Source organism: Cnephaeus nilssonii (genome assembly GCF_951640355.1).
Source record: "Cnephaeus nilssonii genome assembly, chromosome: 3".
Taxonomy (NCBI): domain Eukaryota; kingdom Metazoa; phylum Chordata; class Mammalia; order Chiroptera; family Vespertilionidae; genus Cnephaeus; species Cnephaeus nilssonii.
The window spans coordinates 2,429,577-2,448,351 of NC_137074.1; the positions used below are offsets into that span (position 1 = coordinate 2,429,577).

General features: G+C 64.2%; 1 protein-coding gene across 2 annotated transcripts in view; it reads right to left on the reverse strand.

Moving 5' to 3' along the window:
• Window positions 1-18,775, reverse strand: part of RUNX1 (RUNX family transcription factor 1) — a 181,398-nt gene that overhangs the window by 30,466 nt on the left and 132,157 nt on the right. Inside the window, exon 6 of one of the 2 annotated variants that reach the window (XM_079767159.1) lies at window positions 5,859-6,050. The exons of the other annotated variant lie outside the window; for it this stretch is intronic. Within the exon in view, the coding sequence (XP_079623285.1) occupies window positions 5,859-6,050 (192 nt within the window). The remainder of the gene's footprint in view (window positions 1-5,858; window positions 6,051-18,775) is intronic. 2 annotated transcript variants of the gene reach the window in all.

An 18,775-nucleotide genomic window follows, 5' to 3' on the forward strand; every position in this document is an offset into this window, starting at 1 on the left:
CACCGTGGCCAGGGTTACGTAGAAAGGTGCCAGTAAAGCCGCTCTAAGCCGGTGCCTAGGGCTAGGGTTAGTGTTAGCGTCGGCTAGGGTGATGGATGGTACTAGGTTTAGTTTTATGGTTGGGGTACAGTACCAAGTTGGGGCCATGTGGGGTGTACGACAAGGCTTGGATTAAGCCTGTGGCTATGATTAGGGTGAGGTATAAAGTTCAAGGTAAACCCTGCGGCAATGCTATGGGTGGGGTGAAGGTGAAGGTTATTCTTAGGGTGAGAATTGTGGTCAAAGTTAGAGCTGGGCCAGTGCTCAGGTGAGGGCTAAGAAAAACCACTGAAGCCACTAAAAAGGGGGGGCAGCGTGTTTGAAACCACGGCGACGTGCTCAGTTGCGGGAGGCACTTTCCCGAGCCCCCCCATGGCTGTGGGCTGGGCCCCCGGCCCCATGCCGACTGCCACCCAGGACCTCCTGAGCTCTCGGGGGCGGGGCAGGGGCACCCAGGCCTCCTGGGCCGCTGCTCGCTGACCCTCGCCTTTCTCCGGCGCCGCTGGGCCCGGGCGCGGCTGCTCTGAAGATACCAACCCCCCGGCCTCATCCGGGAGCGAGGACCCACAGGGCCTCCCACGGGAGTAAAGGGCCACGGCGCCACGTCCCAGCCAGCGGCCGGGGTCACGCCGAGGCCGCCGGCCTGGCTCATCGGGTGCATCTGCCTCCCGGAGAGTCCGCTGGGGAGGGGCGGGGGACGCTGGGCCGGCACTCGCCGGGTGCCCCCTCGCTTTTTCTGCGTCGGGGGCGTGGGTAGGATGGTGGCCCCGACGCGCCGTGTCTGTGTGACTCACGGAACTGCGAGTGTGCCCTTATTTGGGGAAAAGCGTCTTTGCAGATGTAACCGAGCGGAGCAGCTGGTGACATCATCCCGGCCGGTCTGGGCGGGGCCTACGCTCAGTGACAAGTGTCCTTGTCGGAGGGAAGGAGGAGAGGACACAGAGCCGAGGGCCCCGGGGAGAGGGAGGCAGAGATCAGAGATGTGGTCACAGCCCCAGGAGCACCGGGGCCCCCGAGGTGGGGGGAGGCGGGAAGGCCCGCCCCGGGGCCTTGGGGGCCACGGCCTGTGGACACCGTGCCTCTGGGCCGCCGGCCCCCGGAGGCGGGAGGAAGCCGCCCTGTGCTGCTCGGCCACCGGGCGTGTGGCCATGGGCGACGGCAGCCCCAGGAAGCGGCGACACGCGACCCAGCCGATACGGGGCACGGGCCGGACGCAACACGCACGCTTCCCGCTTCCCGCGGGTCCCAGACCACCACATGCAATGCCTCCCACTCGCAGAGGAGGAAACTGAGGTGTGAGAGGTTACGGCCCTTACAAGCCTCCGCCGGACGCCGGCCCTCACGCTCAGCCTCATTCTCGGCTCCGCTGTCTGTCTTTAAGGCGCTTGGCTCTCGGCCTCACCCTCCTCTTGCTTAGCCATCAATATCGAGTAAGTGCTCCAACGACAGCCTTGTTAAGCCACTCACGTGAACAAAACATGTGTGTGTGCATACGTGTGCATGTATGTGCATGTGTGTATGTGCATGCGTGTGTGTGCAGGGCCCTGGCCTATGGATCACAGGAGCAGGAGAAGTTCAGAAGGTACCAAACCCACAGGAGGGATAGTTTATCATGGAGGTCACGCCCCACAGTGAGTCCACCTCTCCTGTCACTAGAAAAGAGGTCTGTGACTATGGCATCCATTACACACCGCGGAGAGTGGTCTGAGCCCCTTGGACCTGAGGAAGCGCAGCCCCACGTGTGTGCTGCGCGGCCCCTGGAGCGCGGGCAGCTGGCGGGGGCGGCGGCTCCATGAGGGTCCTTCACACACGGGAGGAGGGGAAGGGGGAGGAGGAGGGGGAGAAGAGGAGGGGGAGGGGAGGGGGAGGAGGACAAGGGGTGCCATGCAGTTTGACGTTTCCCCGCCAAGCCCGGAAGGGGTGTGATGGCTCCTGCCGTGGGAGAGGGGGACGCCCTACTTCCTCCCGAGGATCCAGCGGACACAGGTGATAAGCACAACCCCATGCAGCTGAGGCACAAAGTCGCCCCCCACCCCCCGCCCCAGAGCTTCACAAAGTGACCTTCCCTTCTGGGGAGAATCACAGCCCAAACACAAGTCACCGGGAGACTGAGTACCGGCAATGAGGGGAAAGGAGGGTTCTGGCCACTGGGACTCCCGGAGCAGGCGCCACGCCCCAGGCCGAGCGGTGGGGGGGTGCGTGGGGGGTGGGGTGGGGAGAAGGAGGCTCTGGTCTGATGGCCCCCGAGGGAGGCCCATCCACGTGGGAGGCCAGGCGGGGGCCCCGACCCGGTGCGCACACGGCCCGTGCCTCGCCCTCCCCTCCTTCCTCGGCGCCTGCGGTGAGCTCCGTTCGCTTTCCTCGCCGCCTTTGGAGAGGAACGCTCAGGGCCCCAGCGGAGACGCTCACGGCGGGGTCCGCGCAGAGTCTGGCCCTGAGGCTGTGATGAGCATCCTGAGCGTCTAATGATCACAGAACACAGTCCCTGCAGGACCTGGGACGGACGAGCCGCCGGCCCCTCACCCCACCCGCTGTCCACGGGACGCGCCTGGACACGGGCCGGCCCTGCGCCAATCCGTCCTGGACCCTGAGGTGTGAGCCCAGGGTCCTCGCCAGCCCGCTGGGACCGGCCTGTCGCCAGGAAGGTCTGGGCGTAAGGCTGTGTGTCACCGCCGGTCCCCGGGGCATTGGGTGATGGTTAACCTCAGGTTCCGATGGCCTGCCTGCCAGCCACACCGCGGGCCTGTGGCGAGGATGGCGTGACGGACAGCAGGCCCCGACCCGGGGACACATCCCAACGGGCCCAATGAAAGAGCCGGACCCCGCGCGGTGGTGCTCAGGGCAACACACACGAGCACATTCACCCGCCTCTTGGTTTCTGTGGTTTTGACCGTGTCTGCCCCTGCAGGTCTGTCTCCATCCCCGTTTCCCGAAAGGAGGGGGTTACGCAGCCGCAGGGTGAGTCCCCGAGAGCGGTAGATCAGGAGTCAGATTCTTAGTCACCAGCTTCCGGCTGCCTGGAGCCACCCCGGGGGGCGCGAGGGGCTGTGTGTGCCGGACTTCGGTGCCTCATCGTCCTAGGCCCTGCCCCATCGCAGCCTGTAAAAGGACGCGTGTCCTTTTTCCTTCCCACGGCTGCACACGCGTCCTGAAACTCACGGTAACGTCCTGACACGCCTGAACGCGTCGCCGTGACAGCAGGGCTGTCTGAGAGTTCAATGTCAGAGCCGGGAACCAAGGAAGCCAAACTTAACCTCAGCCCTTTCATATCCCAACCTCAAGGCACACGCCGTGGTTTGGCGGCATGGCAACCGGCCCCCTCCTCCTGTCCCGGCTTCCGACGGCTCGAGGAGTCTGTGCTGAGCGATCCTCAGGCACATCCGACTCTAGATAAATCCCAGCGTCACTGTGTCTCCGAGAGTTCCTACCAACAGAGTCCGAGGGACAGGCGTGCCCCTCCCGGCGAAGTCCCTGCAGACACGGGGTCCCCCGCCTCTCGTCAACCCGTGACCTCTCCGCGCCCCCCGCGGCTGACACGGCCACATGCTGGAAACACGTACACGTGGACAGTCACTGCCACACGCCGCGGCCCCGCCCACTGAGGCCAGGTCAGGGAGAGCCACGGCTCAGGCTGAGGTTCAGGTAAAGCATCTTCTGAACCAGCTCAGACGCCCGAGAGCTGAGCCGGGAAAAGCACGCTCCCCGACCTGCTGGGCCAGGACGGAGGGCTGGCAAGAGAGACTTCACTGTGGTGACCCTGTTAACTTTGATGCAGGGGAGCCCCAGGGTCTATTCCCAACACGACGGGGCAAAGGCGTTTTCTTACAGAAAAACAAGACAGGAAGGAAAGGTTCCCAGGGACCTGTCCTGGGTCTTAGGTGTAGACCCTCCCAGTGGTCCCAGCGCAGCCGGGGTGTCCGAGCCTCAATGGAAAGAAAGCGCCTCGGCGATCGATCTAGTTCCACCTGCAGAGGAGCGGCCGCCCCGTGGGGACGCCAGCAGCGCGTAGTAGTGCTCACACGTCGCTGACGTGAGAACGTTTTTCCAAGGAACGAGAACGGGTGAGGACAGGGAGCGAGGATGGCCCGTCCGCAGGGCTCCGCTGGCAGCCGCCGATGCCCAGGGCGGGGACTCACCCGTCTCACCCGGCCCCTTTCCTTCCGGGTCAAAGGGCCAGTCTGGGGAGGGACGTCAGATAGGATCGCTCCTCACCACAACCCGGTCAACACCGTGGCTTCAGGGGACCGTCCCTGCCCGCCCCGGGGCTGAATTCCCGTCGCTTTAAAAACGCCCGCGGTGTCAGCGGGGAAAGCCAACCCCGCCCATCAGCCCCGCGGTGTGCGTGGCCGGCGATGCCAGGAGAGAACAAGAAGACAGAGGTGACACAGGGCGTCCCGAAGGTGACAGGAACGGATTTAAACGGCCCTAAAGGCCAGACCCGGGGTCGCCTCGCGAAGGTCATTCTACTGAGAAGGAAAGCATCATTTCACACGAGCCCGTCCTCTCACGCTGAGTGCGCCCTCCGACCTAATACACACACACACACACACACACACACACACACACACGTGCGTCCGGCATTGAGAAAAATCAAGACGCACGTTTTGGATGCGTATCCCTCACTAGGAAGCCCCGGGAAAGCGGTGGCGCCAGGGGGCCGCTTCCGAAACACGCCGAGAGGCGGCCCTGCAGAGTCCTGCTCGCGGTGTCCGTCTGTCCACAGAGGGCTGCCGGACAGACAGGCCACCCGGCAGCTCTGAGCACAGTCACTCCCGGGACACATCCTGGGGAGTTTTACACCCAAAGGGAAGAGCCTTTTCCGGAGACACGAGTGTGAGAGCTAGTGGCCCGCCCACCCCCACCCGGCTCTGTGCACGACGGCGCGCATGCCTCCTGAGAGTGCACGTGCTAACCCCGGAAGAAAGAGCATCACCCCGAAAACCCTACCGATCTCAGGTCACCCCCTCATCCCACCGCATGACTGACACAGAGGAGACGCCCGGGAAGGGGCTCTGCCGTCCCAGCCGGCCGCCGCCCCGCCCTGCACCGCGGCCTCTCTCCCTTACAGTCAGACGAGCCTGCCCGCTGGAAAGGGCTCTCCCTGGACCGTCGTGTCTGCAGCTCGGCCTGAGCCGGCTGCGCGGGGAGAGGGGACCTGGTATCGCAGAGCAAACACTCGCCGACGTCCGTGGTCCCGCAGCGTCAGCGAGCTCGGTGCGCTATCTCACTGGGCACGGCGGGCGCCGGGCGGTTACTGTGCCTCATGGTGGTGTGGCCACTGCCACCTCCTCGCCCTGCGGGGTGCAGCGACCTGCCTGCTTATCGCTGGCAGATTTACTGACGGCAGTAACACCTCTGCGGTGACGGCACCCACACAGCCCCCCATTTATTTACATTTCCCGAAGAGCGGAGAGCGGACACAAACCCCCGACGGACGCTGGAGGCCGTAAGAACCTGAGACATCCTGGCCTGCACCTGGCTCGGTGTGTGTGTGTGCGCGTGCGTGCGTGTGTGTGTGTGTGTGTGTGTGTGCACATGCATGTGTCTTCCAGCCTAACGGGCAGGTAAGAAAACCGCACAGCTAATCAAACCAGTATCTGCACGTGTCTCCCCACCGTCCCCATCCCAGGGAGCAGTGCCCGCGACCCGGGGCCTTGTGACCATGTCATCGCACTCGCCGGCCGGGGCCGTCCGAGGCCGCGTGTCCAGCCCGCGCCCGGGCTGCGGGCCTGCGGACCCCCCGAGCACGGAAGCGAAGCCAGGACGGGCGGGCGGGGTGCTGCCGGGGCGAGGTGGGCGGGGCCGGCCCAGGTACTTACCCTGCATCTGACTCTGAGGCTGAGGGTTAAAGGCAGTGGAGTGGCTCAAGGAGGCGCGCGGGTTGGGTGTGGGGGCGGGGTGGTGCGGGCTGACCCGCATGGCCGTGCGCCGCAGCTGCTCCAGCTCACTGAGCCGCTCGGAGAAGGACAAGCTCCCCGGCTTGGTCTGATCGTCTAGTTTCTGACGGTGTCCTATGGGGGGGGGGGGGGCGGAGGAGGGAGGGGAGAGATCAGAACATGTATTGTGGATCTTCTACAATGGGGTTTTCTTGTCCTTCCCCCCCTCCCCTCACCCCCGTGGGGCTGGCTCCCCAGGCAATTCGGGGACGTTGTCCCACAGCAGACTGGGGCCCCCTCTGTCACGGGGCCACTAGGCGCTCCCCCGGCCTGGGCTCCACGGCCTGGACCCCCGTCTCCGCAGGGCAGGGGCAGGGGCCTCAGGGCAGGAGGTGGAGGTGAGGGCCGGAGGGAGGCACAGTGAACGTGCTGGTCTCAGTGATGGTGGCAGAGCGGTGCCTCCCAGTGGGTGAGCTCAGCAGCTCCTCACTGCACACCCACCACCGCTTTTCAGCAGCAACGGGCGCCCTGGAGCACGGGCACGCCCCTTCCCACAGGAAGTGGGGTGTGGCTGCGAACCCACAGCCCGGGGAGGCCGGCTTCCTGGGAAGTGCACAGCCCGCGGCCCCCTGGCTCTCCCTCCCCAGCCTCCTGGGAACCTCTCCTTCCCTGAAGCTGCTGCCCAGGTGCGGCTCCCAGAGGGAACCTTCCGGAAGGTGCGGCTCCCAGAGGGAAGCTACCGGAAGGGGCGGCTGGGGCCTGCGCCAGCCCAGCACTCCCCGCAGCCCAGGCCCTGGAGCCCAGAGGTGCCACCGGCAGCCTGGACCAGCTTCCCAGGGGACCCAGGAACCCAAGGGGGAGGGGCCCTCCGTGTCCGTATGGCCAGTACGTGTCCTGGCCTGGCCCCTTGTCGAAATCACTGCCCCCAGGACGCAGGGAGCGGAGGCCACTCACGCAGGCCAGGCCAGGAGGGCGGGGCCTCCTGTTCCCCCAGAGGCCGCTCCAAACGCACTCAAGCGGAGACACAGGCCGGGAGGCCGACGATGCTCCGAGGTGCGCCCAGCCCCGTGGTTCCACAGAGCGGCTGCCCGGTGGGTTTCACAGCCCTGGTTGTCCAGTGGTTGGAAGAGAGGCCCGGAGCAGCAGCTTCCTGTGGCCACACCCACGTTCTCGTTCACCTCCCCGATCCTCGGTGAGAAGGGGGGTCCCACACTCCCCGTGGCCCAGCCGGGAGAGGCAGGGTGCGGGGGGCGGGGGGCGGTGAGGGGATGGGGAGAGAAGGACATTTTAGCCTGGCTCCCGATTGCTATAATTACCAAGTTAACTTTCATGGTGCCCTGGCTGGTTTGGCTCAGTGGTTAGAGCATTGGCCTGCGGTGGACGGAAGGGTCCCGGGTTCCATTCTGGTCAAAAGCACATGCCAGGTTGTGGGCTCAGTCCCCAGTGGGGGGTGTGCAGGAGGCAGCCGACCCCTGATTCTCTCTCAGCATGGATGTTCCCCCCATGCTCTCCCTCTCCCTTCCTCTCTGAAATCCATGTAAGAAAACATTTCACGGCCCTAACTGGTTTGGCTCAGGGGATAGAGCGTCGGCCTGCGGACTGAAAGGTCCCAGGTTCGATTCCGGTCAAGGGCATGTACCTTGGTTGCGGGCACATCCCCAGTGGGAGGTGTGCAGGAGGCAGCTGAATCGGTGTCTCTCTGATCGATGTTTCTAACTCTCTGTCCCTCTCCCTTCCTCTCTGTGAAAAATCAATAAAATATATTCAAAAAAAGAAAAGAAGAAAAAAAAAAGAAAACATTTCACGGCCCGTGTAATGGTCCCGAGTGCCGTGGCCTGGCCTCCGCCTGCCGCCCGCCGCCCGCCGCCCACCCTGGCACAGCTGCCGCGGCTCCGATTGCAGAGCAGAGAAAGGCCCCACTCTATGCGGTGACTTATCGTGCGCCGGCCGCCTGGCTCCGGAGGAAAAACACTCCGCACGATGTTTGTGCAGCTCCAGCGAACGCGCCCTCCTCATGTGTCACCGGGCAAATCTGGACGCTGATTCAGCCCGCAGCCACAGCGCCCGCCCAACACAAACACCCAAGTCACGCCGCCCTGCCGGCCCACGTGGGCGAGGCCTCCGACCAGCGGGTATTTTAGGCCCTGGCCTTGTGGGCGAAAGCTGTGGGGCCGGTCCCGGAACAACCCGTCATCCCCTCCGAAGCACAGAAATATCTTTTTCTAGAACGTTCTATTTCAGTCAATCACGGACGGAGTCATTCAGCATCTCCGGAGTTCCTTGACTCCTCCCTCCCCTTATCTTGGCGACACATTCTTGGCTCCCTGATGTCGCACTGGAGAATCTAAAGTTTTCCAGCTCCAAGGCCACTCAGAGCATCACAGTCTGGCCCTTTAAACCCCAAGCAGGACCTGATGCCTGGGGGTCAGGGAGGGCAGAGGGCCGCCTGGGGGGGGGCCTGGGGGTCAGGGGGGACAGAGGAGGGGTCGGGGGGCAGAGAGCCTGGGGGTCAGGGGGGTAGAGAGGGGGTCAGGGGACAAAGAGACTGGGGGTCAGGGAGCAGAGGGCCTGGGGGTAAGGGGGCAGAGAACCTGGGGGCCGGGGGGGGGGGCAGAGGAGGGGTCAGGGGGCAGAGGGGGGTCAGGGGGCAGAGGGGCGGTCAGGAGGCAGAGGGCATGGGGGTCAGGCGGGCAGAGGAGGGGTCAGGGGGGCAGAGAGCCTGGGGGTCAGGGGGCAGAGGGCCTGGGCGTCAGGGGGCAGAGAGCCTGGGGGTCAGGGGCAGAGGGCCTGGGGGTCAGGGGGCAGAGGGCCTGGGCGTCAGGGGGCAGAGAGCCTGGGGGTCAGGGGGCAGAGGGCCTGGGGGTCAGGGGGCAGAGAGCCTGGGGGTCAGGGGGCGGAGGGCCGGCACCAGGATCGGGGAGGATTCTGCTTCAGAAGAGCGCCAGCTGGCAGTGAAGGCACAGAACGTGCCAGCAGGCTTGGTGCCGGTTCCCATCGCCCAGTCCTCGGGCACCCAGGAGTGTTGAAGAACCCGTGTCGGGGTCCGTGGGTGGCCCAGGGCATGTGTGTGCGAGACCATGCTGAATACACGGCCCTCGGCGCTTTGAAGAAAGGCCATGCATCGTGCCTGCCGCAGCCACCACGCCTGGGGACCAGGTGCCACCAAGAAACCAAACACAAACACGCCATCTCAGCTACGTCGCCTCGGCGGGCACAGCGGGCACTTCTGTCCCGTATGATGTACGGTGGGCGGGTCATACATACGATATACTAGTTAATGCAATGTGAGAGATACAGCAAGGATGCCAGTATACACTGTAGTAGAACCCACATGATACATACATGCTTACATGTCATCCAATGTTCTGTAAACAGAAGTAGCTTCCCTCCCAGTCTCTTCCCATATCTTTAAGCCAAGAGCGCAGCACGAGGTTGGGGTACTTCAGGATGGGGGCGGGGGTAAGGGCCAGGAAGTCAGCCTTCTGTTGGAACGCACGTGCGGCAGGCGAAGTGCCGATAAGTTATGTCATTTACCCGCTGTCACCCAGCCACCGAGAAAGAGGGCAGGTCTGAAAACACACCCTCTCCCTCCCCCCTCCCCACCGCATGCTCAGCGCCGCAGGAACCCCAAATTCTGCGAACCCCGAGTGCTCAGAGGAGAGGAGCCGGAGCCCACTGCGTGGGCAGCGAGCTGTGCCCCCCGCTCCTGAGTGGCAGGTGCGGGGCGGGGCCGAGAGTTTGGGTCCTGCTCAGGGGCAGGGCTGCGCTGGCCGCTGGCCCCGGGGCACCCTGGGAGCCTGGGGTGAGGGGCCTCCTCTCCTGGCGCGTGGCCGTCAGCGTGCTTGCAATTTGCTCTGGGATGGAAACAAAAGCCCCAGATCACCTGCCCTGTGCCCAGGCCCGGCCATGGCACCGCGGGCCGAGCGCGTGGTGAGAACCCCGTCTGTCTCCTAACTCCCTAGCCCTTCGGCGCGGAGCCCCTGAGATGCCCAGGGCCCCCCGCAGGCCGGCGGGGGGACTGTCGCTCCACCCTCACCGCGCGGGCCCGGGAGTCGCAGTCAGGGTGCGCAGGCTGAGTCTCAGGTGAACCCGGAATTCTCAGGGTTCCCGTCCCGCCCTGCCACCCGAGGAAGGACTCTGGGGACGGCGGGAGAGGCCGGGGGAGGCCTCTGAGCCCGCCAGGACGGGGTGTGCGTGGAGGCCGCGGGGAGCGGGGCTGCCTGCCTGGGGTTACCTCTCCGTTTCTAAACCTGCTTTCCCACCACATCTCCTATGGATGGAGCGAGCCTCTCCATCCGCAGCCTCCTTATCCGGCAGCCTGGGGTCCGGGGCCACGGCGGTCACCCTACGAGCATCGCGCAACTGCGCCTGCAGATCAGCCACTCCGCCGGCTCTCCGGGCGGCTCTCAGCACAGGCTGCTCGGACAGGACGGCGTCGGATGGCATTGGGGCTCTCAAGGCTTCCTCTCTCTCTCTCTCTCTCTCTCTCTCTCTCTCTCTCTCTCTCTCCCTCCCTCCCTCCCTCCCTCCCTCCCTCCCTCCCTCCCTCTCTCTCTCTCTCTCTCTTCCTCTCTCTCTGTTTTTCCTTATTTTTTTCAGGTAGACGCCCCATCGGCCTGATCCCACCAGGTCTTCAGCTCCGGGATCCACCCACCTGCCTCCCCGCTGGTGGCCACCTGCTGTGGGTCGGGACTCCCTCCCGTGCATCCTGAGAGCACCCCCTCCCTGCCTGCTGCTCTTTCCTTCACACAATCACTCGTGACCTTGGACCCGGGGATCACGGCGCCGCTCCTCCCTCCCCTCAAGCCTGCGCTGAGCGGACCTGCCACCCGAGCGGCTGGGACAGCCCGTCCCGCCGTCTCCCAGCGGCGGCATCAGGCCGAGCGGCCTGCGCTCACCGCCAAACCTGCCGGGCAGCTGTCCGGGCAGCAGCCGGAGAGAAAGCCACGCCGCCGAACCGAACCCGGGGCTCATTTCCCTGCTCCTCTTATTGGTTAGAAAATAATGGTACTTTCGGCCCCCCTACAGCCCGCCCCCCCCATCCGTGGCTAGAGGACCGCCAGCATGAGGTCCCCATCACCCACCTGTGGACCTCAGCCCACCCACGCGCCGGTGCAGGGCCCTGTCCCCTGGCTCAAGCCTTCCCGCCTCCCCGGGCAGGTGAGTCACCGCGAGCGGGTGGGGTGAGCCACTGGGACGCGCTCCTCCTCGGCAGCGTGCTTCTACTTGGGGATCCCAGAGACACAGAGCTTCACCCCGAGGACTGGGACACCAGGGGATGGGCGAGCTTTGGCTCCCCGGCAGGTGGCGACAGGCCCCCAGTGACCGCCAAGTCTGCCCGTACCTGGGGCTCCCCTATCCCGAGTCTCCCCAAACCCCGGTGCAGCGGTGGCCCCTCACGAGGCAGAGGGGCACGTTCAGAGGTCAGGCTGGCGTTCTGCTGGGCCTGTTCCTAAGGGGGGTCCCCTCCTTGAAACTAGAAGGCAGATGGTTTGAGTTCCCCACGCTGCTCCTGCCACTGGCTGCTGCTGCGGCTGCTGCACACCTGCCGCAGGCCCTTTGCACGTGCTGTTTGCCCAGAACAATCTTTCCCCAGAGACCGGGTCCTTCCTGCCCTTCACGCCTTTGCCTACATTTCATCTCATCCCTGATGAGACTTGACTCCTCTTTCAGGTGGCACCCTGTCCCCAAGCTGCCCAACCCCCTTTGCTTCCGTTTCCCGCGTGGCACTAATTCATGTTACTCCTGGTCTGTCTGTGCCCCGTGGACTGTAAGCCCCGGGAGGGTGGGATTCTGTCTCCTTGTTCACAGCTGGGTCCCTAGCACCTGTAAGAGCACCTGCCACCCAGCAGGCTCCCTCAGCGGTGACGGGATGACCAAGCCTGACGCTGGGGTTCAGGTCCTCGGTGACCGGTGCCACCCACCGGTCCTCATCAGACCGCAGGAACGGAGACCTCGTTCAGGGCAAAAGAAGTGTGAGGGAAAGGTTTCGGCTAAAATGAAACTGTGCAAGATTCAGAAAAGCCACCTGTAGAGGGAAAAACAGAACCGGTAACCGAACACACGGAGCTTCCTGCATTGTCCGGAGTCTGCAAAACACACAGGCAGTGACCAGGGTGTCCTCGGACACGGGCGAAGGCCACTGCTGGACACGCAGGAAGGGAGGTGGCCACAGCCACGTCGCGAGGAAAAGCCACTGAGCCAGGGCCAGCCCCCCTCACACGGACGGCAGGCGAAGGCCACACCGGGCTGCCCCAGGCCCTGCCCTCCCTGAACCACGTCCCCAAAACTCAGGGACAAAGACAAGCAAATCTGAGCTCGGGCAGCTCACGCCGCCGTCACAGACAGCGAGCCTCCACTCACGCACACGAGCTGCCTGAGCCGAAGCCTCCCTGAAGCCAGACACGGACTGGTGTCGCCCCGGTGACCTCCCGTTGATGCCCTGACTAAGCAGGTAAGTGAGCTGAGGGCGAGAGCCGCCTGGGGACGCGGGGGCAGCCTCCACAGACGCTGCAGACGGCTCCCATGTTCAAGGCTCTTTCTCCTCTCCCGGCCTCCCGTTCCCGCTCCGGTCACCGCCCTCAGCAGGGACCGCGGGGCAATCCCTGGGGAGAGTAAATTAAAGAGTAACCGAGAGCGGTGGAGGCTGGCACCGTGCATTCACTTCCCGGCACCTCCTGTCCCCACGGAGGGACGGACAGCGGGAGGGGTTGATGGAGGGTGACTTCCGAGGGTGGGTTTTGGAGGAGGTGGAGAGTGTGGCCTGGGGATGCTGCCTGTGGCCTCTGACCTGCTTTTATTTATTTACTTACTTACTTATTTTTCTAAAAATTATTTATAAAATTGATGGGGTGACATTGCTCAACATGCTCATGTAGGTTTCACGTGTGGGTTTCTATGTTACAAGATCTGCATGTGGCGCCGTGTGCCCGCCGCCCAGTCAGAGCTCCTCCTGGCCCTCACAGCAGGACCCCTTCTCCCCGACCCCTGCCCCGGCAGCCGCCGCTGTGCTGTTGGTTGAATGGCCAGGTCAGCTCGGGTCCAGCCCCAGGGCAAGGGCTGAGGAAAAGGAGAGGATGGCCCCGAGGCCCCCAGGCTGCACCCGGCCTCCTGCTGCCCGCACAGGCCCGACCCCTGCGGGTCTCCCCTCGCCCTCCTGCCCGCGCAGGGCACATGCCCTGCATTCCTGGCCGAGGCGCAGGGCGTGCTCAGACAGGCCGGGGAACCTGGGAGTCCCTTCCAGGCTGGTGGCGGTGCAGCGGATGAGCGGGCGCGCGGTTGAGCGGAAGAGGGAATGAGCGAGTGAATGAGTCCCTTTCCTGGGCGTGTCTCATCCTTGAGCACCTCGGATGACCTGAATGACCTCTACCCCCTGCTGACAGAGGTCAGAAAAGCCCCGCCCACCCCTAGGAGCCCTGCTCAGTGCCCGCCCGGCAGCAGGGCCGGGGCCTCTGATTCCCACACCTCTCTGGTGTCACACATGCCAGCTGGGTGCTGGGCCGGCCCGTGGGAGCAGAGCCAGGGCAGCCCAGGCCTGGGGACGGCTGAGCTGGCCTCCGGTGCGAAGGGACCGGGCGCCCGAGCACTCTGCCCTGAGCACCGACGTGTCAGGACGCCAACGGCAGCCGGGGTTGTTTCTAACAGGCTGTGGCCCCACCGCACGTCCCCCCCACCCCCGTGCACGCCCCCCCCCGCACGCCGCGCCGCCCCCCCGTCCTCCCCCCCGCCCCGTCCAGGCTGACTCTTGTCCCCTGTGGTCAGCACCCGCCTCTGGGGGGCCTCTGTGGGGGGGCGCGGGGAGCCGTGCCCCCAGGTCCCTGCGCTTGGCGAGTGGCTATCTGCTCGGGACTCCTGAAGGCCCACAGCGGGTGATGAACACATGGGTGCCACCGCCTGCCGGGTTGCGGGGGGGGGGGCTAGTGGGGGAAGTGCTATTAGCCTAAGACACAAGCGCCCGCTCACCCTGGTGACCCCCTGAGCCAGCGAGGGCAGAGGACGAGGAGGCTGCCCACACGTCCCTGGCCACCCCGGCCACTGTCCTGCCCACACCTCTCCACGTGGGTAAGGGACAGCCCGCCCTCGGCCCTCCCCAGGGACCCTGCCTGGGCTCGGCACCCCGCTCCTCTCCACCAGGGAAGCCCAGGAGCCGCCTTTTCAACGGACGCCTTGCACTTGAACTCTCTCTCCTTTGAGCTCGGCGAACAGGGCTCCTCTGTGCGGCCGCCTGGTGTGTAAAAGCCGTGTCTCAGCTCCGAGAGCTCTCATCACGGCTTGAAGATGACGGAGCCTCTGCCAGGCCCGAGGGTCCCCCCCCCGCCCTGCCCAGCTCTGCGCCCCCCCGCCCCCCCCCCCCCTTTTAACCACTTCTGCTTCCTCCCTTTTCTCTGCAGCTGCAGCCGCCAGACATAGTAAGGCTACTGTGCCGGGCCGTGCCAGCGGCCCGGAGCCTCCCGGGGCCGCACAAGCCGGTTATTCTCCGGTGTTTGCCTTGGCGCGGCCGAGCCAGTGAGTCAAGCGGTGTTGCCTTTCAGCGGGAAGTGGTGCGGTCAACCAGGGCTGCTTGCGGCGAGATGGGGAGATAGCGGGCAGGTACTGCGGGGCAGCCGAACCCAGGAGGCCCAGGAGGGGCGCCTCGGCCAGCGCAGGCCTCCCCGTCTCCCCCGCTGGCTGGGGAACCCGCCGGGCCTCTGTGGCCTGCACAGTCGAGCACTTTGTGGCTCGAAGGATGTCCTTCTTTCTAAAAAGGATGCCGACCCCATGGGAAGCCCCGTGAGCGCCGTGAGGGGATTCCCCCACTTACGGCGTGGCACTCTGGAGGGGACCTTCCTTTCTCTCTCTTGCCGGCTTGGGGAGCGAGCGGATGCACCCCCTGCCTACCCCTTCCCCTGTCTGACGCCCCCCCCGCCCCCCCCGCCCCCCGGTCCTGGATCTCTGTCTCGCCAGGTTGGCAGTGGTTACAGGGTCCTGGGCTCTTGCTCCTCCTTCGCCAGGTGAGCAGATGCTGTGGGAACACGGCAATCACTCCCATAGACATCGAGTCCTACTCTCAGAAGCTGAAAAGGATGGTGAAATCATCAAAAAAACCCCTCCCCCCACCCTCTCTCCCATTCTGCAGATGGGGAAACAGGTTCTGAGAAGGCCGAGGGCCACTGCGCCTGGGAGAGGCGGCCTGGGCCAGAGGCCGGTTCCCAGGCTGGGGGGCCCTCCCCCGGAGGCCACACCCTAGCCCAGGGCTCAGGATTCTTTCCAGCTCACCGAGGCCTGCGAGGAGCCCAGCCCCCCGAGACTCAAATTTCAGCCTTTTCCAGTTCCTCCTCCCCGCCCTCGCGAGGCTCCTGTTTATTTTCAGACGCTGAATCACCCAGGACATGGCAGGGTTTCTCAGCCCCGCTCCCCGGCGTCCTCGTCCGCCCGGCGCTGCCTCAGGGCCTCGGGGCTGTCACCCCCAGCAGCTGCCCTGGCCGCCCTGGGAACCTGGCAGCGAGGCCCAGGGGTGTCACATTTCACCCCTGAAATCTAACCCAGCAATCGCAGGCCAGCAGCACAGAGAACAAGCCACAGGCAGAACGAGGCAGGACGGAGAGGCGGCATTGAGACGTTCCATGCTGCGCAGCCTCTCACGGAGAGACACGGATCAGAGTCACGCAGACGAGGCGGCGTTTGGTTTTGGAAAAGAAATCGTGTGACCAGGGGACGCAGCTCTCCCCACCGTCCACGCCGCTCCCTCCTTCCCTGTCCGAGAGGGCGCGGCAGGAGGGAACGCTGCCACCCTGTCCTAAGGCAGCCGCCCAACCTCTCGCACCTCACGGGCCTCCAGGGGCCGCGGTGGAACCACCCGCTGGCGGCCGCTGTCCCCAGGCAAAGGGAGACCCCAAAAGCTCGGGCCCTGCTGGGGGCTGACCAGGCGCCTTTATTTCTTTTTCTACAATCTTCTTCTCATCAATCCCAACAGCCACAACGAGATGAAATCTACCCCCAAGAAACCAGTAACATTTTATATACGAGCCCTCAGGTTTTCATAGAACACAAACAAATGATTCCATTATTTCCCTATCATCTGAGTGCATAGCTATCATCTCACGGGTAGACTGTCTACTGGGTGGCAAAAGTAGGTGTACTATTGTGAATATGGGGAACATCGTTTATTTTTCTATTGTTATTTATTGATTATTATGTTATTGTGATACAACCAGAGCCGACTATTGCCCCCCCCCACCCCCCCGCCCCGTAGATGACCTCAGCTCCTCCAAAACAACCCTCTGCACAGACACAGCTCGGATCACCATCCCGCCCTCGCAGACGGCACGGTGGAAGCTTCTAGATGCTGAGTCTTGCCAGGTCGCACAGCAGCCAGAGTGCGAACGCTCGGCTGAGAAACAACTACGTGTAGACGGAAACCGTTGTTTGAAAGAACACCTTTCCGCAAGGAAGCTGGGCCCCAGCGAGGAATGAGTGGCTGTCGGCTCCGAGCTTCAGTGTTTGGGGTTGAGAACCGGGCGGGTGGGAGGGGAGAGGGAGAACGCCCTTATTGTACTCGGAGCCCAGGGTGTTTTGAAGTTGGCACCGGCAGCTCTGTGGCCCCCACCTGGGCAGAGTCCCAGGAGTTTCCCGGGGAAGGGCTCGGCCTGCGGGGGGGGGGGGGGGGCGGGGGGGGTCTGGCCTTGTCCAGGGCATGTGCTTTCACAGTTTCACAGCAGCTGGTGTGTAAGGGGCCCTGCGTGCCGTCTGCACCAGCCGCTCCCCAGTAAGATGCCATCTTCCTGGTTTTCCTGAGGACGCTGAGCTGGGGGAGGCTGCTCTGGTCTCGGAAGAGAGGCAAGGCTGTATCCGGCAGCCAGCTTCCTACCTGGGGTGCCCTCCCCCCCCCCAACCCCAGGTTGCCTCTCAGGCTATCTCATTCGATCCTCACACGCCCGGTGAGGGAGGCATCCCCACGCCCCCACTGCAGATGGGGAAACGGACAGGCAGGCAGGGAGAAGCAGGGGCTGGCTGGCCCAGCTCCAAACGCCTCGGGCTTGGGCCCCCCGCCTCACGTCTGGAACTGGGGCTCCGCCCTGCTAGCCGTATCGGAAATGACCGCCATGATGTCACTACGCTTGTTTCTCCTCAGCTCTTTAAAATGGGTGGATCGGAAAGAGCATCCAGCCACCGTAAAGTCAAACAAAAACAAGGTGACGTCAGGGGCGACTCGGGAAGGCCCATCAGTGTGTCCAGCACCGAGGAACTGACCATTTCAGAGTCACTGTCTATCCACAGCCGAGGACAGAGCCCCGCCACGGCCAGCCAGGCCAGGCCAACAGACACCGTCTCCCGTGCTCGGCATTTGGTCCAGAAACAGGCAGCCCCCAGGGCGGCCTCTGTTTAGGCCGATACCGGCTTCCAGGGGCCCCGCGCCTACCCGTGTGGGAGTCACGGGAGGACGAACCCAGGCCTGGCCGCTGCCTGGCGGGTGCCTCTGACTGCACTCCTTCCAAAAGAAAAGGGCAGCCCGGCCAGCGGGGCTCAGCGGTTGAGCATCGACCTGTGAACCAGGAGGTCACGGTTCGATTCCCGGTCAGGGCACAGGCCCGGGTTGCGGGCTCGGTCCCCAGTGTGGGGCGTGCAGGAGGCAGCCGATCCATGATTCTCTCTCGTCACTGGTGTTTCTATTTCTCTCTCCCTCTCCCTGCTTCTCTGAAATCAATACAAATATGTTAAAAAAAAAGAGCCCCAAGAGACTGGCACGTTTTGTGTCTGTTTTCTAGAACAGCGTGGCAGCGCCTCGCCCACAGCCACACGCATGTTTTGGAAAAGACCTGCTTGGTGGATGGCAAGTGCCACCGGCATCCGATGTTGCTCACACAGAACCCCCTCCCCCGCCCGCACCCCCGTTCCACCTCCAATGTTGGGAGGCAAGGCCGTGGTCACACAAGGGACTTCCGGGAAAGAGGCTGTACTGTGTGCTGGGCCTCAACCCAAAAGGAAAACGGAAAAAATCAAAACACATAAATGTTTAAGCAAACAGCTAAAAGGGGACGCTACGCGGCTCCATGAATTTTTAAACTTCGGGTTCTCGAATCTGTTGTCCTCAGAGCTGCCTCACGCCAAGGGCTTCAGGCCTCTGCCCGTCTCCCCGAGGCTCCTGGGTCCCAGGCGTGGTCCCCACCACCACGGGGCGGCCGCACTCAGCCTCCCCCCGCCCCCCGACAGCCACCGTCCCGTGGAGGCACAGCCAGGCCCGCACCCCCAGGTGGGTCGCCCACGCGGTGAGCAGGTGCCCCCATGGGGACCCCACCCCCGCGATCACAAGTGGGTGGCCAGGAACCAGGGCCGCCGTGAACTGAGTGTGTTACGCGTAGCCAGGCAATTTAAAAAGCAAACGACAGAAGCCCTCCTAAAAGCTGGCGGCAAAGAAAGTGACACCTACAGTGGCCGGGGTGCGCGGGGACAGGCTAAGGCGCTAGGTCGGCGAGGCCCAGGAGCTCGGCCTCCCAGGGCCCTGTGGGTGGGGAACTGAGGGTTTTCTGACGTTTTCTTGTTACCCGTCGAGCGGGAACTTGTCTAGGGGCGACCTCGCTCCATGGCCTGGTTTGACCTCCGAGGAAAGTGGGATGACAGCACTGAACTGCCGCGTGCACACCCACTGGCCTGGACGTGCCCGCGTGAACCCCCCGCCCCCGTTCAGGACCCAGAGGCCTTTGCACAAGTTTCAAAATTGAGAAACGGAAGCCTAAATGCAGACGGGCGCTTTTCCTTTTAGCCCTTCACACAGGAAGCTGTAGCGAGGACGGTGATAGAGCAGCTTAGTTCTCGGCCTCAGTGGGGTGGCACTGGGCGGGGTGGCTCTCAGTGGGGTGGCTCTCAGTGGGGTGGCTCTCAGT